Consider the following 25,748-nt stretch of genomic DNA (forward strand, 5'->3'; position numbering starts at 1 on the left):
TAATCTTTTTAAGTAGAAAGATGGTGTATTACCTCAAAAATTGGCACAAAAGTTTAATGTATTAAAAATGATATCCGGGGCATCCCTATGCAACATAATATATAATGTTATGGGGATAGATTGTTTACCTTCCGAATAAATGGGAGATATAAGATGATTTTATTTCAATATTTACTTTGTCTGACATCTATGCAGTAATTGAAGTGGATGTAACCATTTATTCGAATGACAATGATGCTCTTAAGTTTTACACCAAGCATAACAGTATAATACTACATCTATCTTTACCCTCCAATACACACACACACACACACACACACACACACACGATGTATTAGGGTGTCAATTCAAACCCAATAACCCGGCTGCCACAGTTCTTTTCTAATACAAACAGGTCGAATCGTTCTATCGAACCCGAACCAGATCCAGTAGTAGAACCGGGTCAAGATCCGAAACCCGAGTACAATTTATAGCGCCGTTCGTTCGTCTTCCCCGTTCCCGTTCTCGCGCCTCTTCCCATGGCGACTCGCCATCGCCGCTACTCGTGCGAGTCGGCGGCGGAAACCCTAGAATGGATGAACGCCATTGACGAATTCCTCCGGCCTTACAGGCCTATCATGGACGCCCACGTCGTCAATTTCTTCAAGGTCCTCTTCTGGGTTCTTTCGATCCATCGGAAACCCTAGGTTCCTGGATCTTTCGAGGGCTAATGTACTGATAAATTTGGTCGGTTTGCGCAGGATAAGTTGTGGGAGATGGTGGATGAGCAGTGGATGGATTGTCTTAAGAAGGAATCCGTTGAAAGTTTGCTAAAATTGCCGTCTGGATTTGTTCAGGTATGGATGTTTGATGCATTTAAACTTGATTCTTAGATTGGGTGACCTGGTGTTAGATTTTAATAAGTGTGGATGTTTATTTTCCTATCATGATGGAGTTGCGCATAAACCCGAGATTGTTCTTATTATTAGGTTGTACTATTTTGCCTAAGAATCCACAATAAATATGCAAAGGAGGTCGAGGTGTGATATGTTGATAAATATCCATATGATTCATGAGTCTTGAACAGGATAAATCTAGGTCTTATTATGATATCGACATTGAAACCTAGAGGAGAATAGGAAGGATAACTTTGGAAAGATAGTCCCAGCAAATTATGGCTAGCATCTAGGTGATCCTGCAGCTGCCTGGTTGATGATTGTAATGTCTACTTTGATGTCAAATCAGAGGTTGGTGCCAGAATGGTGATTTGGTAGCAGGACAGGATTAGATTGTAAAAAGGGGCACGACAATTTTCTGTCATTGCTGGATATTTTCAATGCACATTCATGTTTATGAGGAATTTGAACCATGAGATTAGAGAGGAGAGCGACATAGATTCAGTTAAATATTTAAGGGCAATAGAGATAGAGATAATAATTAATTATGTTTTTGTTTCCAATTATATTTGTGAGAATGAGATGCATGAGGATGATTTTGCATAAGGTCATTTTGGTTTAGTCGATTCCTTATTTATATATGCAACAGGACTATTGGCCCAGTTCTTTACAAGAATTTATACACACCTTGAGGTCTCTGGTGATTCCACGAGAGCCAAAGTTGGCACATCCAGTATGTTCTCTCAGAATCTATTTTTGTATGTCTAGCAGTTATAAACTTATAATATTTGCATGGTAATAAAGTTCATGTAGAAGTATGAAACTACCAATTACTTTATTTTATACTCATTAAGGAATGCTTTCCTCTGGAAGTATAATATATCTGCTTTGATTTTGACCCTACATGCTAATTGCTTTTAAATTTTTTTATTAGTTTGGGATTTAAGAAATTTATTACTTTGATTGGTGTGATATTAATCAAGGTTCCCAGTATCGGAATCGAGATTGGTCGTTTGGAAGACAATAGATATCGGCGTATCGGTCGCTCGTATCGGATCAGACTATTTTTGAATTACGTAAAATTCTAAATATTATCTAAAAATATAGAAAATGCATATTTTAAAAAAATAGAAAAATAAGAAAATTAAAATTACTCACATATAAAGCCTAAAAACTTAAAAAATATATTAACTTACTCAAAATTAAAAAAAATACTACACCTACATCTTCACCCTATTGCTGCTTCATCACAACAGTAGTAGAGTAGCAAGAAGGGAAAGAGATAGAGAATGAGAGTGGAATTAAAAACTGAAAAAGAAATTAAAAAACTCATCCGAGGTCGCCGGATCTTGGTCGGAGAACGTCGTCGGAGGTTGAGATCACTGGATATCTACTTGCTGGTAGAAGAGGGGATAGAAGGTTGAGATCACTGGATTTAACTCAATAAATCCGCTCGAAACAGATTGGGTATCGGCCGATACCCTAGCCGAAACTAGCCAACCCGGATTGGGATCGGCCAAAATGGGAAACCTTGATATTAATCATACATTATGATCAGAACACATAATACCAGTTGTTATGTTTTTGAAGTTATTTCTATTCTTTCAAGTTGACAGAATCTTGCCATTTGAATTATTAGATAGTGAAATTTATGACTCGTAAAGGATTGAATTAGAAAAAAGTTTGTGTCCCATATTTACATCTTATGTATGTTCATTACATAAAGGAAAACTAACAAGTCACATTGTGGAGAACTGGGGACCATACATTGAGCGTATTAGATGCTGCCTGGTTTAGTTGGTGTTTCCTTTTATGTATCATCTGCATTCTCTTTGGATCCTTATTGGATCTGGTGCTTTGTTTTTTTGTGTATTTTACTACATAGAGAAAACATGCTAATATTTAATCCTTAATCATGTTGTCACTTCTTGCAGATTATACAAGATCTGCATGTGTCATCACTTGGTACTGTTCTTGCTCAAGGCATGAATATGAAAAAGAAACATGAAGTAGGTAGTTGAATTTTTCAAGAGCAATCTGGCTCTACTGCTCTTCGAACAACTCAATAGAACTTCATTTATGTTATCATTCTCCACTTTGATCCTTGCCACAGTTTGCACAAATGAAACATTATCTTGTTGTGGAGCAGGTAGAGATTCTTGCAGCAGTTGTTAGCATGATTGCCAGAGGCTCCAGAGCTGAAACAGTTATCGATGTAGGTTCTGGCCAGGTATGACTTCAATATTTCGTTTTTATTAACAACATTCTCAGTAAAAATTATACATGCTCACTAGGGGTCACAGTGTTTAGACTTTGTTTGGATCTAGGTTTATGCCATTTCCCTAAAGTTTAGATTGAGTTTAGTTTGATTGTAAAATGAAACTAGCTCAAGTAGGATTCTGGTTCTCAGCTTATGAAATTAGCTCATCATAAAAATGAAACAGATAAAGAATTTATTAGGCACAGATCTGTCCAGTGGGTTCAAGTGGCTTAAGAGTTGAAACTGAGCATCTGAGTTGAGGCCTGGCTCAAGCTCAAGCCAATCCCGAGCACCCTCTTCTACTGTGGGTGCAACCTAAGTAACATGATGAGGGACTTGTCAGCTTGTTTGCACCATAAGTACGTTCTTACTTATGTCATTGTTCTGACCTTTTCTCTTACCTATAACTTGTTATAAATAATCTGACAAATCTCGGCCACATAATATTAGGAGTACTTGGCACATTTTTTTTTCAGGTCTTTTCTGTTCTGAACTGCATATTTAATGTTTATCAGGGCTATCTTGCACAAGTGCTATCATTTCAGTATCAGCTTCCTGTAATAGCCATTGATGCTTCTTTGCACCATGCAACTGTTACTAGTTCTCGGGCGGAGAGAATAAAAAAGCATTATGCAGCTAAATGGTACCTTCAAGAATAAACCTTTTGGTCTTTAAAACTTTAATGTGTATGTTCTTGCATGACAACTGCATGATATTCCATTGATTTGTTAGTGCAGTGAACCAACATCTGAAAGTTCCTCAAACTATTACTTGCCGTGTTCTTTCAAGTGAGGCATTGACAGATTTAACTACTACTGTATTACGTGAAGATAGTAATAAACAATCTTTGAAGACTGAGAATGGCTTGGAGCTCAATGCTCTACACAAAAAGGAACTAAATGCAAGGGAAGGAAAGTGTTTTTCAAATAAGCAGCATACCGGACCTCCATTGGTTCTTGCCGGACTTCATGCTTGTGGTGACCTTTCAGTAAACATGCTAAGGTTGGTGACAAACTGACAATTTCTTGAATTTTCATTTGAAGAAATATGATTTGTTGGCAAAGATTTAATTTTACATATGTACACAAATTTCTTTAAGCAAGTCTATGTTCAGTTCTACACCGTAGGTGGTTATAACTTATAATGTTCCTTTCTTATGCACATCTGTATTTAATCCTCTTTCTATTTAGGACATTTGTTGAATGTGAACGGGTTACAGCATTAGTAAGTATTGGATGTTGCTATAACCTATTATCCGAAGATTGTGTTGAGGTGGTCAACAACTCTTCTAGTTTTCCAATGAGTAGTGCTGCTAAACTATCTCGTTTATATCTTGGAAAAAGAACGCGTGATCTTGCTTGTCAGGTATGCCTATCATATTGCACTTAGCATGTATCTTCATATATACTATGCAGTTTGGAATATTGTTGTTCTATGGAGGTAAAACTTTATGGTGGTCATAAGTAAATGAAACTGAACACATTAGCAAGTATATTAAATGTATTGATTTGAGTAATTGAGTGAAGCTTGACTGAACTCTCTCTTTCTCCCCCTTTTTTTTTTGAGCTGGTTTTTGTTTCTCAAGAGAGTATTGCCCTCCATTTTAACTTGAGATAAATGGACCTTTACATTTTCTTATTTATTTGGAACTTCTCTTGTTATTTACGATAATCAGATTGACATAAGTCGTGTCATATGGTCATATTAGCTTATGCTGTTGATATTTTTGAGTTTGGACACCAGTTGAAGATTTCTTTTCAGAGGAGGCAGAGTTTTATTGGAGGAATACATTCAGGGGAACTTATGAATTTCTTGAATATATAATTCCTCATCGAATGTAAGTTAGAAAATAATATGTACAAGCAACGATAGCTGTGCCGACCAGCATGGGGTATGTTGGTCGTCATTTACCATTTTGGCGGCATACCAACATGTGGCACGAGGGGGTGTCGTACTAAGGGTGGCAATCGGGTCAGATTAAGCAGGTTCGGGTTGGGTTAATTTCAACCTGACATGAACACGATCCGATCAATAAACGAGTTGCATTTAGTAGACACGAACACAATCCGATTATTAAACAAGTAACACGACACGACCTGTCTAACTCGTTTAATAAACGGGTCGGGTTAACCCGACACATTAATACGACTCGTCTAACCCGTTTAATAAACGGGTCGGATTAACCCGACTCGTCTTACTAAATCCTATATAAAAGTTAATATTTATTAATTTATCATATAAACAAAATAATCTATTTTCAACTCAAAACTCATACAACATCAAAATTATAATTCTAATAATTCACCATAACAAAAGTCCATACAATAAAGTTTGGAGTTTAGAACAAAGTTTTAACTCTTAAACCAAAATCTATACAACAATTTGTATAGAACAAAATTTAAAACAAAGTTTACAACAAATCTACACAATTTTTAATTCTAACTCTCAAATCTAACAATCTCATGACAATTAGAACAAATCTAACAATCCCATGATAATCCCGTAACAATCTAACAATCCAAAATTTAAAACAAAGTTTACAACAAATCTGCACAATTTTTAATTCTAACTCTCAAATCTAACAATCTCATGACAATTAGAACAAATCTAACTATCTCATGATAATCTCGTAATAATCTAACAATCCATATAACCAACGATGGTCGTGCCACAAGCACAAACCGTACTAACCATCGACCGGCACGGCATGGCACGACACGTGCCGTAAAAGGAGAGAAAAATGTAAGGGATACTCACCATTGCCTTTGCAGTCGCCGTTGCCATTGCTTGTGATTCAATCTCTCTTTTCTCTCGGGCGGGCTAGGGCACCCGACGAAGCGACAACGGGCAGCGATAGGCGAGCGCGGACGACAATCGGTGACGGGTAGCTCGACGACGAGGTCGATAGTGAGCCGCGAAGCTATTATGAGGGGTGTCATGCGGTACCCCTTGTGCCACATGCCGGTATGCCGCCAGCACGGCCATCCATGCATACAACAAGATTCATTTCTTCATCCAGCGAAATATTGCTAGCTTTAAGATCACAGTGAACTATGCATGGCCTCGAATCCCTATGAAGATATAGGAGCCCTCGAGCGATCCCCTCTATAATGTTGAAACGCGTCTTCTAATCTAGTGATGCTTGCTTGATAGGATCTACGGAAACCAAATTAATTGATTATTAAGCAAAATGAGAGAAATATAAATTAGGTAGATATATAACATGATCATTCTGTAGCATTAAGGACATACCAAAGAGGAAGGCGTCCTGTTAGGCAAGTATCGTAGATCAATATCTTCTCTTCTCCTTCAATGCAGCAGCCTATTAATCTGACTAGATTCCTGTGTTGCGACTTTGGAATTAATATTACTTCATTCTTGAACTCCTCTATGCCCTGACCAGAGCTCCTTGAAAGCCTTTTCACAGCTATCTCTTCCCCTCGGGGTAGCAGTCCCTGTAAAAGACAACCGTCTAGTGATTATTTATATAATGATCTTATACATCTGAAAGATTAATCATTGACAGTTTTCAGATTGTTCACCTTGTACACATGGCCAAATCCACCTTGTCCAAGCTTATTTGAATCACTGAAATTACTAGTAGCCGTTGCTATGCTACCAAAAGTAAATAATGGCATCTCAGAGCCTTTTCCTTCATCCCTTTCTTCTCCATATTGACTTGGCCTTGAGAAGTCTATTTTGGCCTCAATTTGAGAACGATTACCAGAAAACAAGGATTCTTTCTTCCCACCATTTTGCAGCAAATCTGTTTTAATCCAATCACAAAATTTTAAATCAAATTTGGAGTTGAAATTAAGAAGTATTTCATCATAATTTAACTCTCATTGATTAGGGTAGTGCTAAATCTTTACCCTTGATTTGTTTTCTGTACTTCCACCATAGAAAGCTGCAAGTTGCTAACCACTATAGGCACTATTACAATCGGTATCCAATGGATACCTGCAGACCAAAGTTCAAAAAGAATAGCATTAACAAATAGGTAAAACTCAATGGAAGTTACTTTATGCAGAATTGTAATTACAGCAGCAGGAAAATTGTTACCTTTATCCTCGGGATCTCCATTCCATTTACCAGATGTATAGTTCCATTCACCTGCTGTGTTCTCATCTTTCTTCTAGTCAGATTAAACCCACCGATTCTCCCACCCATCTTGATATTACAACAAGAAATGACAAAAATCAGTAAGTACATCAAACTACAATACCACCAAATGAATCACAACTAGAAGGAATTATTTGCGATAACACGATCATTGGTCAAACCAAATCAACCAATAATTGATTAACCCTCAAAAGAGGGAATAATGTTACAACAATTGCTTTACAGTCAATGCCACTAATAGACAACATTCACCAAATCACATGAAAGGCTTCCATTCCAAATAAGTTATTAACTATTAATGGCACTATTTTAGCATCACAACTTCACATGATCATTAGAGTTGAGGAACTGTTGTCATAATCACGAGATCCATGAGTCAGGACTTAAGCCATAAACCCTGGAAGACTAAACACTATAAACAAAAACATGACGAACAAAAATACCATCAGAAAAATCGTAGATCAATAACCCAAGGAAACTCAAAGGTAAATAAGAAAAGCATTAATAATCTTTACCTGACAACTCTAAGCTAATCTGCCCATAGATCGCCAAGGCAAAGGTCAAGACCCATCTCTATTACCAACACCACCACCACAAGGAGAAGCTAAAACGCTACTCTTTCTGCCTCGGGTGGAGCAGGGGGGAGGAGGACACAAGTCGGTCGTCAATGGTGGGGGCAAGGCATCGATCTATGCTCTCAATTGGGAGTGTGGACTTGCCGGTTGGGGCGGGGTGGAGGCACTTCAAGTAGTAGACGAGGGCAGTGGCTTGAGGAAAAGTGGGAGTGGCAGGCGGCGACATGAAAAAGAGACGAAGAGTAGGCGTGACAAATGGATAAGGCGGTTGCTTGGGAGAAAAGGAGGGGTAAGAGATTAGGTTTAGATATTAGGTTATATATATATATATATAACGGGTTGACCCAATCCGACCCGCATATTTAAACGGGTCAGTGGTATAAACCCAAATATGACCCGATTATTAAATGGGTTAGGTGGGTTGATCCGTTTACGACCCGAACCCGATTACACTAAACCTAAACCCGATTAAGAGTCAGGTTATCATGTTGGGTTATCAAGTCGGGTCAATTTTTGCCACCCCTATGCCGCACAACACCCCTCCTAGCAACGATCCACTCACCGTCAAGCTTTTTGTCGCCACCGATCATGTCGCCGTCCATTGTTTGTGTGCCGAAGTTTATCGATGAAAGTGTCGTCACATCCGATGCGGATGCTCTAGCTCGAGGCAAAAGAAGACCTCGGGCTGGTGAAATAAAAACTTAAGTTATGGATCCATATTGAATGCGACAACGCATTCATCGACGAGGTCGACGGTGAGCGACGACGACAAGATTGAAGAGTGAAGATGAGCAGTCTTCTCAATCTCTTTTTTTCTCTCTTGCAGCACAGTCGGTAAGTGTCGCGGCACGGGCAATGCTGTGTGTGCTGACCGATGGTTAGCACAGGCCATGCCTTTGGCCATGGATATCCAAATTCAATCAATCCCGAGTCGGATTAGGCGATCCAGATCAGGATCGGATAACCGACCCCGATCAGACTGGTTTTGGCTAGTTTCAGTCGTACCGACCGAAACTCGGCTGAAAATAATAATATCGGCTGAAATTAATTTTTTCATAAGATTCAAGTCAAATCTAAAATGTATATAACCTAGGAGACATTAATAATTGATGTCATCAGTTGCTTTCTTTTTAAATTTTCAGTTTTTACTCTCTATTCCTCACACACACACACTCTTCTCTTACTCTTACACTTCACCGAGTTCATTTGGCGGCCGTTCTGTGATCCCCTATGGCTAGTCCGCACTTTGGTGAACTCAGATAAGTTTTTATTTCTTTTTTCTCATCCACCTTTTAACTTCTCTTTTCTTACTACTATAGAATAATAGCGAAGAGAGATCTCTTTTTATTTATATTATTCTGCAGTAACAATTTTCAAGTATAAAAATTTGTTTAATTCAAGTCGAAATTTATTATAGTTTTGAGTGAGTTTTTTATTTAGTTTTGAAAGTCCATACATGCCTAATTTTTATTTCTTAGTTTTTTGTTATTTTTTTATAAATATTTAGAAAATTTTCTGTATTTTAAATAATATTTAAAATTTTACGTAATTAAAAATAGTTAGATCCGATATGGGCAACCAATATGACCAATACAGCCAATATGTATCATTTTTTTTAATGGCCAATTCCGATCCCACTACCGAGTTTCGGAATCTTGCCTTTGGCACAACCATCCTTGTGTACAAGAACCTAAAAGAGGACATATAATAATGGCTACACAAGTATTTTGACATTTTGAGTATCTAAGAGTGTTATGGTGTGGCATATAGAGGCTGAATGTATCTCACCTTAGAATAAAATTTGAAGTCTATGGGTGGCAATAGACTGCTAGAATATTAGCCTCTTCACAAGTCATAGCACTTTATTTTCCAATTTGCTATGTTCTGGGCTTTCATTATAGGTATTCGACTCAATTATCAAAGTTTTCTAGATGGAGTAAAAAATTAGCAGATTGGTAAATGGGCAGCACACCCTTTTGTTTCCAAATTTATAGGTGACTAAACTTAGATATCTTAGACTCTTAGTTGTAAAACTATGAGGTGTACCATTTTTTGTGCTCAAATTGTTATTTCTTTCTGATTCAGTGCTTTCAACTCTTTTACTGTTGAGATAGTTGGCATAAAGTTCTTCTATATTAATTACTGGATTGTTTGCTTTAGTCAAAAGAAAATGATTTCCCCACTTCTGTTAGAGTGCAGAGCGTTGGAGAGGTCTTACTAAGGACATTGCTCTTCAAACATTTGATGTGCATTCCTATCGTGCTGCACTCCAAATGGTAAACATTGTATTATTTTCTAATTGATTCTCTTAGTCAATGTCTGACTTCCTTTTCCATTAGGTGAACTTATGTGGCCTTTTAACTTTCTATATTGCAAGTTTTTTAAAGGTGAAAAAGAAAACAAACTAGCAAAGGACTGCTGTCATAAGAAAGAATATTAACTACTTTCTTGGTCTTCCAAGCTTTCATCTTTTCAATGTCTTGGCATTTGTATTTGTGTCATTCTTGTTTGATATCTCCTGAAACATTCAATTTGTCACTGCATTTGTGAAATAGGGTTACTTCCCATTTGCTTCAATAAGCTGCTTGACTTTTATGTCCATTGGAAGTCATCCTCATTAATAGTAGTGTGTATCAGGAATCTCTGTCTCTAGATTAGAAACAGCACCTTTCTGTTAGGGTTTAGCCAAAGCTTGATTATTAATTTGATTTGGTGTTTCATGTCCTGAATCTTTTTTTGTTAAGATTTAGCTTTTGATTTGACATGTCGCCGATAAGTTACTACTATATATGATGATAGAAATCATGGAATTTCCATTCTTATCTTCAGTTAGGTATCTATTCATTGTTAGGTTCTTGAGAAGAACTTTCCAGAAATCCTACAATCAAGTCCATCTGTTGGGCGGCAAGGAAAAGCTCTGCGGCGTCAAAGATTTAGGAGAGTTCTAGAATCTCGTTTGGGTACAGAGATGAACAACAGTTCTCAATATTCTACTTCCAATGAACAATGGATGGTTAAAGATTGTTCACTACCCATGAAGCCCAATGAGGTTGAACCCATTGTTGGATGCTGCGATCATGTTGTTTCAACAGGTTAAATCTGCTCAATATGTTATGATTGTACATGCATCTTCGGTAATATTTATCCGATGCATCTTCGGAAAGGATGTTATTATGTTCTTATAAGGAATTTAATGACCAGATGAACTCAACTAACAATTTTAGGTATGTTAGCAGACGTATCATGCACAAGCTCAGAAGTTCTTAGCAATTCGATGTTTACATCTGCCTTGAGGTGCCAAGAAAATTCTGTTGGAAACTCTGATAAGTACTTGCTCTTTAAAGAGTTCAGCAATTCTGCATTATGCCGCCTTGGTTGTGGAACCTTACAAGATCCTGATCTTCTTGAAATATGGAAGGATGTGCTACCTTTTACTGTATGCTCCTGTGACTCTTCTGTCATGCATTCTAGCTGGAAATTCATTATTTGAAAATAACTTATTTTTGCTCAGTTCAGATATTGTATGTTGTTATGCTTGCCATGACAGTTTGCAATTGCATCTTATATTAAGATCAGTTATTAACATGTAGTAACACCTTACAGTTGAATCCTAGTTGATGGTCCATTTGCTTCACGGTTCATGCAATATTTGCATTTTTTTTGAATAATTGGAAGATGGAAATTGGAAAAATGGGCACGAAAAGCAGGAAAAAAAATTAGAAAAAGAGAATATTGTTGTCAGTAAACAAGATGGTTATCATCCAAAAGGCCAGTTTTTTCAACGATAAGGCTTAGGAGGGGATACAAAAGCTAAAATGGGTGAAAGTGAGATGTAATGAGAAATACATCCAGAAATCTTTTCATAGAATGATAGAACCACACTTTATCCTTAATTGCTATGATCGATATGAAGGAGCACGTGGTAGTTTTCTACTGAAAGTATTTGGCTCATGTATAATGCAGAATCTTGTGTAAAGCAGCCGTGGATATCTTGATTGCCTTCATATGCTTTATCAGTGGCTATTGTACCCTGATTTTACTTTTGTAAATTATTTTCTATTACAACTGTCAAAAATTTTTTAGTTTCACCATAATTTCATTTATGGTTGGAACATCACATCAAGCTAGTCAATTTTGATGAAATATTGGATGGATCATCGTTGACTCTAGAAAAAGTTTCATTTTTCTTGTTGACATGATCTTTCTGAACTTTAAGTAATGTTTCATTCATTTTCGTCACTATATGTAGTAAGTTTCTTGTAAAGCTTCTTAGTTATGCTAATTTTTTATATGTATGGTGGTGGCAAAGCTGATCATAATATCTACCCATGCAGGAATTAATAGGTCCTTTCTGGTCTCTTCGGGCTGCTTTAGGACCAGTGGTGGAAACTTATATTTTACTAGATAGATTGTTGTTTCTTCAGGAGCAAGGCAATTCACTGGAAGCATTTTTATTTCCTCTATTTGATCCTATGTTATCACCAAGAAATGTGGCAATAATTGCTCGAAAGAGTGGTGCAGATTCAGTTAAGAGTGTGATAAGGTAATTTTTCTTGAACTCTGATTGTGCACATTTCTAGCATATAGCATCTAGGTGTATGGATTCAGGAGTGAATCTCCGATCATGAGGCTGACGGCTCAATAATAGAGAGTGTTTCTTTAATCTGAAACAGGACATGTCCAATCGAGCGCTGATGGACTACATGAGAATATTGCCACTATCTTGGTTTTAAATTGCTCCTCTATTTTATCTCTTCCATCAAACTACCAGAAACAAATTGAGGCTCAGAACGTGTTATATCTTTCCTTCCTTTTCTTTTCTGGGTGTTGTACTGTAGTGTAAGGGAGATATAGTCTTATATATTTCCCTCCTCTTTTTTTGGGTAATTTGTTTGGAGGTTTTATGCGTGTTTAGGTACAATATCATGGTATCCATGAATCTTACTAGGGAACCAAATGTGTCATACAGCGTTAGGTGATATTGCGATTTTTTTGTTAGGCACCACCACCAAATCCTTACCAATCATGTTGTATTGTAGCAATGCTTATGTCACTCTCGTTGCCTGTTCTGTCCAACATCTAGTGTAAAGTCCTTTGGAATTCATACTTTTCTTATAACTAGTTTTGGGATTTTGACATGTGGAGAATTTCTTGATGATTGAGCCAAACTTCTTTTTCTGAGTCTGGTTTTACGTAGCTTTGATTAACAAATGTACATTTAAGATTTCCTTAGCTGGCTTTTGAATGTTTACTTGTGATATCTTCCATTATGTTGGTATCTTGTGTAGCGAATTGTTGGTTTACCAGATATGATCATTGACAGTGACTGTTAATGAGTTGACAAACACTCGAGTTGTCAACTTGATATTTGTTAAATAGGTAACCAAGTAACCGAATTGTAATCTATCCTTTGCTCTGATGCGAAACCTTATCTGTATGTTTGGAAACGTCTGGATAAATATAGCCCAGACATGCAATCTTGCTTTCTTGTGATTTGCCGACCTTTCTGCTTTATATTTTTGCCAAACTAAAGGACCAATTTTGCACATTATTGTTATTATTATTTTTATTATTATTTTAATAGTGTGGTTTATATTATTTTTGTATTGGGTTTTGTGTTTTTTTTGGGATCATTTAAGAGTCCGAATGTTAGATATGAGCTGAACAAAATATAACCTTCTCTAGATACAGAGTCATTTTTAGGCCCCAAAAAATTTTAGTTAACATACTAAGCTGTCTAATTTAGTCTTCAAGTTGTATATAAACGTTGTTGAGATGTTGCTTCAAGTTGTCGCATTGGTCCTCCAAGCTAATTGCACAGTAGATTCATCAATTGAGCTATTAAGTTACTAAATCATCACAATATTTTCACGATAATTGTTTGGGATTAGAATTGATCTTTTACAGCCTCCTTGGTTTTAAAGAACATTATCTACTCTACAAGAGTTATTTGCCAAAAATAAAAATCTTTCAATTTTCGAAATAGCAATAATGAGCCATTGTCCGCATCTTTTATATACATAGTGTGTATTTTATTTTAAATAATATGTATCTAGTGTAAAAAATGATGTTATTTGCAAAAAAAAATTCTTGGATTTTAGTATCGGTAAGATTGAGTTCTTGCAATTGAACGCATTCCTTTTTAATACTAAATGTATATGTTTTTTTTAATAATGAAATAGGTGCAATTTAGACAAACAAGGGCCTATTTGTTATTTTAAAATCAACTATTTTCTTATATAAATGACTTGTAGAAAATGAATGCGTTCAGTTTTAAGAGGCTAATTTTATTATTACCAAAGCTAATGACTTTTGTGCAAATATTTTTTTTTTTTGAACCATCTTTTATGATTGCTTTTTTGTCTCGTTTTTTTGTTTGGCTTACATTTATGAATGTTTGGTTACTAGAAACTGAGAAAAGAAATAATCACTTCAAAATCTTCTTTATTTATTTTTAATATTTAGTTACATAGATGAATAAAAAAAAGTGATTTTCTTACCTACTAAAAATAGTAATTTTTTTTTTCAATTTTCTTCTTCGCCGAAGTTTAATCAGAACTTAATTTCTAACGACTAAACAACGGTATTGCATTTGTTTATTCATTTTTCTATAAGCTCATAGCAGATGACCTTATTTATGTAATCAGACACGTCTCATGATGTGATTATATGGCAGTTTGTGTTTATTATCTTATGTAAATATTATCCCTATGACTATTGGATTTGTTTTACAAGATTTTTCCTTTATATTGAATTTTCTTAGGGTAGAAAAATATACGTTGTGTCTATATCTTTAATATCGGTACAGCGTGTATTTGGTTTCTAAAAAAGTATGCCTTTTCAAAAGTCTTTTTTTTCTTTTGTTGGTAAAACTCTTTTTAAAAGTCAGCGAAGTGGGCTTGCATGAGAATGACCGTCATGCACCTTGAGCTACCTAGCTACGCTCTCTTCTTAGCATATATTGAAATCCCACAATTTTATGTACCTATTGGATTCTATTATTTAGATTTAAATCCTTAGAGGAAGAAGCATTTAAAGGTTGACTTAGGGTTATTCTATCAATATATCTGCTTTATGCTACGTGATGATACTATTTTACCATGTACGAGTAGGTTGAGATCGTCATGGCTCGTGTGCATTTGGTGCATTTATTATTTTTTGAGAGAAGTAAACTTAAACGATGTCTCAGGAAAATAGATGCCATTGTGATTTGAATTCAAAAACTCTTATAAATATAATTTTTGAATGATCTGAGCACTATTTTATAGTAACGTGTTGAGCTAGATTTATTATTCTTTTCTATGATTGGACTGTCTTGTATTCTGTTAAAGCATCGTGATTGGGGAAATGTCTCAATGCATTTTTTTACTTGTTTATTTGACGTTGCCTGAACCTTTTTGTTTGGTCTTGAAATATTCTTATCTGATGCGTTTTCTAAGTCTACAAGTAATTATCCTCGTGTTGTTTGTTACAGTTTAATTATGTTAAGGTTATATGAAATATTTACCGCATACTGTTCTCCTTACACACCTTTTGTATAACATTGACTAAAAAGTGGTAATGGAAAGAAATAATCTCTAATAAAGAGACAAAAGTGAATCGATCTGTAAGATGGGTGGTGCCTAAATCCTAATAAAGCTGAAGATAGATTAATTATGTCAACTTAAAGAAACCGATAGGAAAAGAAAAAAATCTAACAAAGTGTAACAAAAATGGAACTTTGCTTGCTGATGACGGGTACGATAAAGACGTATACACTGGCTGTTAACTTGAGTTTGAATTCCAGATGAGTACGGTCTATTCATCGCCAGCTGTTGATGTAATCCTCCTGATGCCATGCTAATATTTTTTTTAATTGTTTATCTTGTAGCTCCTGTGATATTGGCCATCTCGAGCTGGAATTGGCCACATGAGCAGTGTAACATGTAAGACAAAGTCAGTCCATGACAGGCCTATGGGCGAAGAAGAAAGGATGGATGCTGTCTATAACTTTCAACATTGCCAAGGAGAGATAACACACACAGAGCCGTCGTGCATCTCTCTCTCTCTCTCTCTCTCTCTCTCTCTCTCTCTCTATCTATCTATCTCAAAGGCAGAGGGAGAAAGAAAACCCGAGGTGGCTATCTTTTCTCAAAACTTTTAACTGATGGAACCAACTGTCTACACTCATCTCCACTAGTGATTTGACTCAACAAGGGGGCCGATCAAACTCGAGATTCTAAGTAACTCGTCTTTGGCTATCTACACCACCTCGTAGTACGATTTAGTGCCGGTGGCGATGGCAGTGGTGGTGGTGGCCTGGTCGTTGTTGTAGAGAAGGAGCAGGTCTCTCGTGCTCCCTCTTTGTTTTGTCCCTGTCATCTGATTAGATTGAAAAGAACAAATTCTAGTGCTGGAATATGGATGATCGAATGGGTATATATATATATATACTCCCAGAACTAGCAGAGGTGGAAGTCTATTTCCAAAACTTCCCTTAAGAGCTCTCTCATATCTTCTTTTAGTCTTTACCTTTTTATTAGAATTATTGGCCATGATTTGGTAACTAATCACAAATTGCCAAGTATCATGTGGCGGATTGCAAAGTACATGGATAATGCAAAGTACTGATGTTAGTCATTGTGGGTGACTTCCATGTCCACATCATCCTGACACGTGTCTGAGAGTAGGTAATTCTTTTATCCTTTTCATTCCTAAACGACGCTGTAGACGAAATTAGAAAATTGATCAAAATTTTTCTCATTTTTTATCAATCTAAATTGTTTTTTTTAATTGCACGAGGATGGAAATAGTTTAATAGAAACATAACGGAAGAAGAGAGGTGATGTATTTTTATAATTTAGAGGGTTATTGTATATTAAAACATAGTTTATAAAATTATTATTAAAAAGTACGGTAGTTGAAGAGGGTGAAAAAGAATTATTCGTAAAAGTTAAAAGGAAGAATAAAGAAGAAAGAAAAAGAATTAACTACTGTTCGATTCCGTTTCACTCTCCCCCAACTCTCTAATCTAACACGCATATTCTCATCATCATCATCATCAGAAAAAAAAAAAAAAAAGTTGACCCACTGAAGCAGTATTAATACACCTTGAAATCTCCTCATTTGAGAGATCTCATAACACCTCTCTCTCTCTCTCTCTCTCTCTCTCTCTCTCTCTCTCTCTCTCTCTCTCAGAATAAGCGAAAGAGCTCCATGAGCTTCTTGAGCATGGTGGAGGCAACCCTGCCTCCTGGATTCAGATTCCACCCCAAGGATGACGAATTGATCTGCGACTACCTTGTCCCGAGGGTGAGCAGCGACGGAAGCCGCGGTTGCCCGGCCATGGTCGACGTGGATCTCAACAAGTGTGAGCCATGGGAGCTACCAGGTGAGAGCTAGCTAAACCAAATGATTTACATGTTGATATCTCTTTTCCTTTTCTGTAAGACCTGACCTGATTGCCAATATCCATGGCTATTCTTTTCAGTTATTCCATAATTCTAGCCAAATTCTTTTTTCCTTAAAGAAAAAAAAAACATCTGGATCACCCTCAAAGGCCTTTAAAACAAACACACGCAGCATGGTTTACTTATGCCAGAGACTCACCCCTTTCCTATTACTTACTTGTCTCTATATTTGTTTGTGAACTCTAAATTCCTATGAAAACTTACAACTCTTTAATAAGGACATATAAATTTCTGCACACCAATCAAAGAGTAGTTATTAGTTATATCCATGGAAGCAATATCTTGAAGAAGTCCAACGAGGAGAAAGGTTCCTTCACAGACCCAACTCTTTCCATATGAGGCTGCAGTCTATAATTTTGACGTGTTCACACTTGGCTGTCATGAAACTGCCTCAATTAAGCTAGGTCGTTTCTTTAATCAATAGTAAAATGTTAATCTAATGTGCCACCTTTCTTCTGTTTATTATTTAATGGATGATTAACTTGTTAGATATGCTCTTATTCTCTACTACAACAGAAAAGTATTCTTTATATATATATAGCATCCACTAGAAGTCTAGAAGGCCCCCTTACTATAGATGGGAACAAATTTAAAGGCCCCCTTTTCCTAACCTTTCAGTAGCAGCACTCCACTCCCCAACCTTTGTGTCATTGTGTCCTTTTTGGCCATCCATCCATGCATCATCCATCCATCCATCCATCCATGCATCCATACATACATCCCCTTAACAGAAAATATTCTCCTGCGCCAAAATTTTGGCCACTTTTTAACCTCTCATGTGTCGTATTCCCCCCTTCCATGATGATGGCCTGCCAACTTTAGACAGCTTGATGTCCAAATATAATAATTTATTACAGCAAATATAATAATAATAATAATAAAAGGAAAAGATAAGCTCATGGCAAATTGTAAAAACGAACGCAAGAAGGTTAGAAGGATATTATTATCTTTGAATTTTTATAAAAAGTAAATAATTAATTAAAATATGGCGTCGCCCGGACTCGAACCGGAGACCTTCAGTGTGTTAGACTGACGTGATAACCAACTACACCACGACACCTGGTTAGCATCGTAATCTTTGAAAGTAAAATTAGTTAACTAATTGACATCACACGGATGGACCACACACGTGTTAAGAACTCCTTTAGCCATTAGGAATAAAGTCATGGATGTGGACCACGATAACTACCTTTATACCACGTACAAGGTCGATATCTATCTATCTATCTATCTATCTATCTATGTATCGAGAGGCTAATGAATAGTGACGCCACGAAAGATACGGAGATGGAATTATAGATGGGTGGCCGATGGGGACATGAATTGATACTACTGCATTGGCCACCGGATGCAACTATGTCCAATCCACATCATGGCCATGGGGTAGGTTTGATGCTGATGCTAACAATGCCATGTATGTCCTTGTCGATCGCCTACCAACTCTTTGGAAAACCTAACCATATGCTGAGCTATATTAATAATTACGTACTCTTTTGCTTTTCTTCCTTGTTAAATTGTAACCAAGTGTTTTAACTTGAGTGATACGTCTGTGAAGGTGAACTATAGCTTGCATTTTAATGGCGAAGGTGGATGTGATAAAAGATGTCCGCAAAAATCATATCCGTATCTTATTTTATTTTTCAGTATAAATAATATACTTGTGCACGTCTAATTATTATATATATAGACATGTTAATATATATATATATATATATATATATATATATATAGATATATAAATATATGGTTGTGTGCTAATGCTACCGTTCCTCTGTATCAGATACGGCATGCGTCGGAGGGAGAGAGTGGTACTTCTTTAACCTTCGAGATCGAAAATATACGACTGGCCAACGGACGAATCGTGCAACATTGTCGGGATACTGGAAGGCGACCGGCAAGGATCGACCAGTGGTGCGGAAGGGTGCCCTGATGGGTATGAGGAAGACATTAGTTTTTTATCAAGGAAGAGCTCCTAAAGGGAAGAAGACGGAGTGGGTGATGCACGAGTATCGAATGGAAGGACCTCGTGTTCAACCCAATTTGCCCTCTAAGGTGAATTTTATATACTTTTCTTTTTAAAATTTATACTGATGCACTGACGTCTGGTATAACTAATCAGTGTAAAAGTTAATTTTATATCGTAAAGATGAGAAAAAAAACATTAGTGGAGACATCATAAATGCCTTGAACTTATCTTTTTGGAAGTAATTAAAGCTCTTATTTTGTCCAAAGTCACCTTCATTGTCGACAAGTTGCTTTCATGATTCCAAACCATCTGCATTGCATGCAGTTCCTCCTTGTCTCTTCTCCACCCCCCTTGTTGTGCTTGACTACTTGTTATTTGTTTCCTTCGCCTATCATTGTGCCACACCTAACTGCACTGTTCGACCTATGACTGCATTTAGTCTTGATCCTTTCCAAGCAAATTCCACAATAATTTATTTCCTTGCAAACTTGTGTTCTCTCATAATTTAAAAGGTAAAATAATGCCATTTTGCATCACTTCTCTAAATATCACAAGCATAATTATTGTGAAATGTCTTAATGCTAACCCACCAAGCTAGCTTTGCATGCTAATCTTTAGATTTTGGTAGAGATCTTCAAGACTAATTACTCCAGTTCTTTATCCATGCAGGAAGATTGGGTCCTATGCAGAGTCTCCCACAAGCACAGAGGGATCTGCTCCAAGAGAGCAAGCATGGACACCAGCTATGCTGATACAACCACCTCATCCCTTCCACCTCTCATGGACACCTACACCACCTTTGACCAAGCCCGGCTCAACTTAGAGGGGTTTGAGCAGGTGCCCTGCTTCTCCAGTATCCCTCCTAGTCACACCTCCATTGGCCCAAACGGCTGGGACCTCCACCTTCCACCAATTGAGAACAAGGGATTTGCTCAATCCTGGAGTCCACCTGAGCTGGGACCCAGCTCGAGTCCACTCTCAGTTGACAAGAAGACTTCCATTAAGGCATTCCTGAGCCACCTCACCAAGTTGGAGGGGAGCCCAAAGGGGGAGGAGGTGCCAAATTTAGATGCAGAGAGTTGGGTTGGATGCTTATCTGGGGTGGGTCTGACCTCATCCTGGAATCCATTCTGAGATCTAAAATAGTTCAGAGTTGCTAAGACAATCGGAAGAGTGGCCTCTTTTATTAGTAGCTAAAGCATTAAGAGTTTGAGCACTTCATTTACCTCTCTGTACATGTTGGTTTTTATAGACATGAACTGCTGTGGAAAGTAGACCTTTTCAATATATGGATCTTAGCTTGATTTATATCTTCTTAATTATTAACATCAATGACCGCACAAAGCATTAGGGAGAGATGGATCTTGCCATCAGTTGAGCCTTGATGGTGACTGTTTCTATTTCTCTATCAAAGATAGCTAAGTTGATTAGCTATGGTGATGAACTCTATCACAATTTTTTTTTTAATGTGAAGTGTTATTATCAACACATACCTACCAGATACTGCAGGATTCCCAGCTCATCAGTGGGTTCTATTCACATTGTTTTTGATCTTGTAGGTTAGATATTTGATGTTATCAGTATGATCTGGGAGTAGATTTGCTGACAGAATAAAGCGACAGTTTACATGGTCTTCATTTGATTAATATCACCCCCACAATCCTCAAAATATTTACTTCTACTTGTCTACTTTTTTTTTTGTTATGCCAATCAACCACATAACCTCTATAGTTAGGCTGATGAATTCAGAGACCTGTTGAACTCTTAATCACCCAGAATTTTGAAAGCAACCCACAACCAATTCTCCTAGCTATGGGCTCTTTCATGTGATAGATTACAAAGTATATCCAGTAGCATTAGATAGCATTTAGGAAAATCTCAATCTCACTGACCCATGGTAAAGAAACGCTAGAAAAATAATAGTGCAAGTTTGATGATGAAGCCAATAATTACATGATCCAAAGCTAGATCAATTATAGATAGAAAATATTGCTCCTCTCTTTCAGGCTTATTAATTACTTTGACATCTTTATATACGTGTTTAGAGTAGACTGGAAGGAATAATTAACTATGCAGTCTCAGAATCATCCACACATATATAAAAGACATGATGTATACCCTTGGATACACTCATTGCAATAAAACACTGTTGAGTAAATATATCAAGCATAGCAATGATTGATATTATCCTACCTCCACAGTGCATCTGAAAGGGGCATCTCATCAACCAGCTCAATTACTGAAAGGCTTATCTGGCAAGGGAGTACTCATACATCACAATAATACATGACACACTCACACTCTGCTGTTGCAAAAGGGACTACTCCTGGCATGCAACACTCTTGCAGAGAGTGACAACTGACAGCATGTTAAGTATCAGAAGGAGAAGGGATCCGAGGAATGACGCGACGAGGGCCATGCCGCCATGGCTGCAGAAGGAGTCAAACTTGTCGCAGATCGGGTTCCATCTTGCATGCAGATTGCCATTCCTACCCAACTCTGCTATTGAAGCAGCTGCAGCTGCACCAGTGGCCACCAAGGCCATTGCCACCTGACCAACCATCCACAACATCCTAAAACTTGTCACTGTTTTGAGATCATATCTGTGGAACAATTATATCTCTAGGATGTCGTAGCTTTTGGAATTTTACTCATACTGTTACTGTAATGGTTGTGCTGATGTTGAAAGGCCTAACCGATACAAGAGTCACTAAACTAGTGTAATAAATTACAAATTACCATTCTCTGAGTATGCCCGAAATCAAACAACCTTAGTAAACCTTCATTTGTATCACTCCCCCCCTGTCCCCTTGTGAAGTCTTTGTGAAAAAGTTAAATATAGTAGAGAAAATTATTTACTCCAGTAGAGTTTGTTACCATGTCAAAGAGCTGCACATATATATTATGTCCCTTGCCTTTGAAGAGGTTTCTCAACAAGAGCACCAGTAGATTATAGAAGCTGGCTATGGCATTGGCTATCACAAAGTACCTGCAACAATTGTAAAGATCATAAGAAGTACATACATTCAATTAGACAGCAATTGTAAAAGGACTTGAATCTTACACAAAGGCAGGGGTTTGCTGGAACTTGGCAGTGAAAGTTTGGTATAAGGGAGTAGTACCCACAATTGCAACAGCTGTTGTTTTAGTTTGCTTGTTTAGTCCCATAACCACAGTAGCTACTACTGTGGCTATTACAGCTGCAACCCTTAATAACACTGGCAGAAGACTAACCAACTTGGCCTTAATCCGCAAATATTTGGATCCAATCTCTGGCTTCTTGCCATGCTCAACTGCCATGGATAGAGATTGGAAGAGATAAGAGAGAAAGATGACAGAAGAGCAAATAGCTCGTGGAGATTATAAGGAAGATTTTGCACCATCTTTTCGTCAAAGCAACTTAACTTGTCTCACACATCTCTGAAACCTCTGGAATAAAATTTTTGCAAGTGTACGTGGAGTTTGTCTCTTTCTTGCCAAAACTTTGTTCAAGAAGATATCCAAGCTGCAGAAATAATTTAGAGAGAAGGAAATTGTGACAGAAGAGACCTTGATTCTGGTGTGTAGATTTGATACTGCAATTAACCAAAAAATATCCAAGTGTAACTAAATCCAAAGCAAAGCAGGAACACTTCATCTAGATTTGTAGCAAATTCTTGGTTGGATGCAACTAACGGGAGGTGGAGATGTTGTTCATAATTATGGTTAATCTCGGATAACAAGGAAGAGCATCATTTGGTGATCATAACAAGAAACTCCTTGATATTATATTAAAGCGAAATTCGCAAAAAATACCTCTACATTATGAATATTAATATTCTATCTTTATCGCAAATGGGGTGGTGGCGCAGTTGGCTAGCGCGTAGGTCTCATAGCTGAATTGAGTTATCCTGAGGTCGAGAGTTCGAGCCTCTCTCACCCCATATCTTTAACGACAGACCGATGAGGAAATTTATGTGCTCATGTGATTGGTTGGGTCCATCACAGCCATCTGATTTCTTAGATTGAAACCTGCACATCTGAGCTCTGTCTGTTTCTTTTTTTTCCTCTTAACCTTTTTTCCATTGAGCCAACTCTTTGAGAAATGAGCCTCATTTTAACTGACTGGGCCATGATGTTCACATAGAATTTTCATTGAAGGGCTTATAAATCACCATTTCCACTGCTTCTTCATATGGGACACTATATCATCGTCATCCTTCGGCCAAGACATTCATTCTCGGCGAAGTGGAATAGTAAAAATCCACCTTGTTTTCTATCAAAAAAGACCCACTTTATCTTCCATAGTGACGCCTTGGTCTTATGGAGGAGCTTCTTGAGCCATTTGTCCTTCTCCACAGCTTATTATCTTCTGCTCCTTGGCTCGTCTAGTCCAGATTGGCCATGTCCCCTTCTAAACCTACTGGTCTCACTGGAAGCAACGCTATATCTCGCCTCGTCTTCGACGGACGCCTAAATTTGTTGCGGAAGAGGAGGAGAAGCCACAGAATCTTATTGAGGAGGCTCTCGTTCGAAAATCTGGAGACAATGGGGAGATTCTCCTTCCCATCTAAGTCTCTGATGAGCTTCGACTATTTCTCGGCGCTAATCGCCCTTTAATCTCTACTTTCTTTCTCTCCCCCTTCCTGGTTCTCTGTCTCTCCAGACTCCAATAATTAAATAAATACTCGATACTACTTTTCTGGAAAAGAAAATTTCATTATAAATCCCTCCAATGTGAAACTTAAACATCTTGATGTATTAAAAACAAGTATATCATCATAGAGCTATTTGTCAACAAGATAAACTACACAGTTGGTTAATAGAATCTCTCGGCCCCTAATCTAGAGGTCGTGAGTTCGAGCTATGAGGATACTATGTGCGCAAATGTGATTGGTTGGGTCCATCACACCCGTCTGATTATTAGATGTATAACCAGCACATCTGAGCTCTTTTTATTCTTTTTTTCATATAGTTTTAGGTTTCATTTTATTGGTGAATAATTAACTTTCTCTTATTTGTCAATAGCACTCAAACATCATTCCATACCCAAAAATAAAAAATTGAGGTTTTCTTAATCACATACGAGGAGGTGCATAAATTCCTTACATTTAATTTTAGTCACAATTCTAGACTCTATTTTAATATCACAAGTAATTAAGGATTACTTTCTAAAAGCCCCATTGATGCCATCTTTTTTAAGGATCAATCAAATAATTTCATGCATATAATAGGGGTTAACATAAGAATACATAATACTGTTGGTGATGATTGAGATAATAATAAAAAAAAAAGTACCCAGGATACATCATAAAAGTAGATGCTGCTAAATTTGATCAATTTTATCTTCTTTTTTCTTTTCCTTGGAAAACAAATTATTTAGTATAATGCAAATAAGATGTTATGTTACATATGTGCAATTGAGTGACAATTTTTACTTTGGATTACCTAATATAAATCAACCGGATGATGATAAACCATAGAGATCGTGTTTAGATATAGGGTTTGATGCACTTGTAGAAGATAGAGTCGATATTTAGTATATTTCTCATCGAAAATTCTATATGCATAATAATCTAGATTCGTTGTGGTTCATATAATTATATTCTAGTCTATATGTTATGTTCTGTCGGAAAAAAAAAAGAAATCACATTTTATATGTTCGAATTTTAATAGTACTAATTTATTTAAGATATTATTAAGTTTTCACTTTTCTCGTATCTCACAAGAGATGAACGACAAAAAATAAAATCTTGAGATCCTAAACTATTGTATCTTGATAGATGACTAATTTTTGTCTTGTATAACTAAATACATATACAAGATAGTTGGTTAGGAGCAGCTCTCATGTCTCATTCTGAGGTTGGGAGTTCGAGCTTATATTATCACCTTCATTCCTACAAACAAGAGCGATGAGGATATTTATGTGCTCATGTGATAGGTTGGGTCCATCACAGCCATCCGATTCTTAAGATGAAATCCAGCACATCTGAGCTCTTTATTTTTATTTTATTTTCCCTTTTATTGTAGTATTATTTTTTAAAAGCTCCCTTGCTATCTCTTAGCATTATAGCCTTTTCTTTGCTTTATTTTTATGTTCAATTTTTCGATAGATGTCAGTATTTGGTTGATGATTTTTCTTTGAAGACTTTGTTAATTGTTGCTGGTTATTTTATTTTATTTTTCATTCATGAGCTTAAAGGCTAGATATGGACCGAACAAATGGTCAATTTCTCTAAATACAAAGGCACTTAGGTTCCACCGAGATTTTAGCTGTCTAGTCTAGACTTCAAGTCATATATGTCACTGAATAATTGCTCTGAACTGAACGCTGTCAAAACTTACTCTAAATCATTGAGTTGCTAAGTTGTTTCTCCAAGTTAATCGTACTGCCGAATCGAGTTAAGCCACCAAACTACAAACCATCAAACAATTTCTCTATAATATTATTTGGGGTTGAGGAAGGTACGTAGCAACTCTACTAGAGTTAGTTGGTAATTGCTGTTGGTTAAGATCAAGTCT

At 36.9% G+C, this 25,748-nt stretch overlaps 3 protein-coding genes and 5 non-coding genes across 14 annotated transcripts; 6 read left to right on the plus strand and 2 right to left on the minus strand.

Moving 5' to 3' along the window:
* The first annotated feature begins 483 nt into the window (after window positions 1-483).
* On the plus strand, window positions 484-16,461 carry LOC140784289 (uncharacterized). Of its 6 annotated transcripts, none has more exons than XM_073131591.1 (13): window positions 485-647; window positions 741-836; window positions 1,525-1,608; window positions 2,810-2,884; window positions 3,025-3,105; window positions 3,651-3,778; window positions 3,868-4,137; window positions 4,326-4,500; window positions 10,025-10,108; window positions 10,684-10,924; window positions 11,057-11,268; window positions 12,167-12,375; window positions 15,703-16,461. In XM_073131591.1, the coding sequence occupies exons 1-13, from the start codon at window positions 519-521 to the stop codon at window positions 15,743-15,745; spliced, it is 1,827 nt and encodes a 608-aa protein (XP_072987692.1). In that variant the 5' UTR covers window positions 485-518; the 3' UTR covers window positions 15,746-16,461. The 6 variants fall into 6 exon arrangements, with proteins under 6 accessions (XP_072987695.1, XP_072987692.1, XP_072987693.1 ...); XM_073131592.1 differs by having other exon boundaries at window positions 11,069-11,268; XM_073131593.1 differs by lacking the exon at window positions 15,703-16,461 and adding an exon at window positions 12,506-12,970 and having other exon boundaries at window positions 486-647.
* Window positions 16,462-16,887: 426 nt separating this feature from the next.
* On the plus strand, window positions 16,888-20,555 carry LOC140784290 (NAC domain-containing protein 21/22-like). The gene is made up of 3 exons (XM_073131597.1): window positions 16,888-17,202; window positions 19,062-19,333; window positions 19,917-20,555. Exons 1-3 carry the CDS (start codon window positions 17,028-17,030, stop codon window positions 20,379-20,381), a joined length of 912 nt encoding a protein of 303 aa, XP_072987698.1. The 5' UTR covers window positions 16,888-17,027; the 3' UTR covers window positions 20,382-20,555.
* On the minus strand, window positions 18,268-18,341 carry TRNAV-AAC (transfer RNA valine (anticodon AAC)). The gene has a single exon. It is a non-coding gene; the product is annotated as a tRNA-Val (tRNA).
* A 789-nt stretch (window positions 20,556-21,344) lies between the features above and the next one.
* Window positions 21,345-23,934, minus strand: LOC140783332 (CASP-like protein 1B2). Of its 2 annotated transcripts, XM_073130197.1 has the most exons (5): window positions 23,043-23,934; window positions 22,653-22,822; window positions 22,312-22,540; window positions 22,125-22,236; window positions 21,345-21,798 (listed from the first exon to the last, which is right to left on the minus strand). In XM_073130197.1, exons 2-5 carry the CDS (start codon window positions 22,663-22,665, stop codon window positions 21,568-21,570), a joined length of 585 nt encoding a protein of 194 aa, XP_072986298.1. In that variant the 5' UTR covers window positions 22,666-22,822; window positions 23,043-23,934; the 3' UTR covers window positions 21,345-21,567. The 2 variants fall into 2 exon arrangements, with proteins under 2 accessions (XP_072986298.1, XP_072986297.1); XM_073130196.1 differs by lacking the exon at window positions 23,043-23,934 and having other exon boundaries at window positions 22,653-22,993.
* TRNAM-CAU (transfer RNA methionine (anticodon CAU)) lies at window positions 23,084-23,170 on the plus strand. Its single transcript is given in 2 exon segments — window positions 23,084-23,121; window positions 23,135-23,170. It is a non-coding gene; the product is annotated as a tRNA-Met (tRNA).
* Window positions 23,185-23,274, plus strand: LOC140785408 (small nucleolar RNA snoR114). The gene has a single exon (XR_012108462.1). It is a non-coding gene; the product is annotated as a small nucleolar RNA snoR114 (small nucleolar RNA).
* A 153-nt stretch (window positions 23,935-24,087) lies between the features above and the next one.
* On the plus strand, window positions 24,088-24,178 carry LOC140785406 (small nucleolar RNA snoR114). Its single transcript, XR_012108461.1, has one exon. It is a non-coding gene; the product is annotated as a small nucleolar RNA snoR114 (small nucleolar RNA).
* A 955-nt stretch (window positions 24,179-25,133) lies between these two features.
* On the plus strand, window positions 25,134-25,223 carry LOC140785405 (small nucleolar RNA snoR114). Its single transcript, XR_012108460.1, has one exon. It is a non-coding gene; the product is annotated as a small nucleolar RNA snoR114 (small nucleolar RNA).
* Window positions 25,224-25,748: the final 525 nt, after the last annotated feature.

This window comes from Typha latifolia, chromosome 3, assembly GCF_019914945.1.
Source record: "Typha latifolia isolate L0001 chromosome 3, TyphaL0001v2, whole genome shotgun sequence".
In the NCBI taxonomy this organism is placed as follows: Eukaryota; Viridiplantae; Streptophyta; class Magnoliopsida; order Poales; family Typhaceae; genus Typha; species Typha latifolia.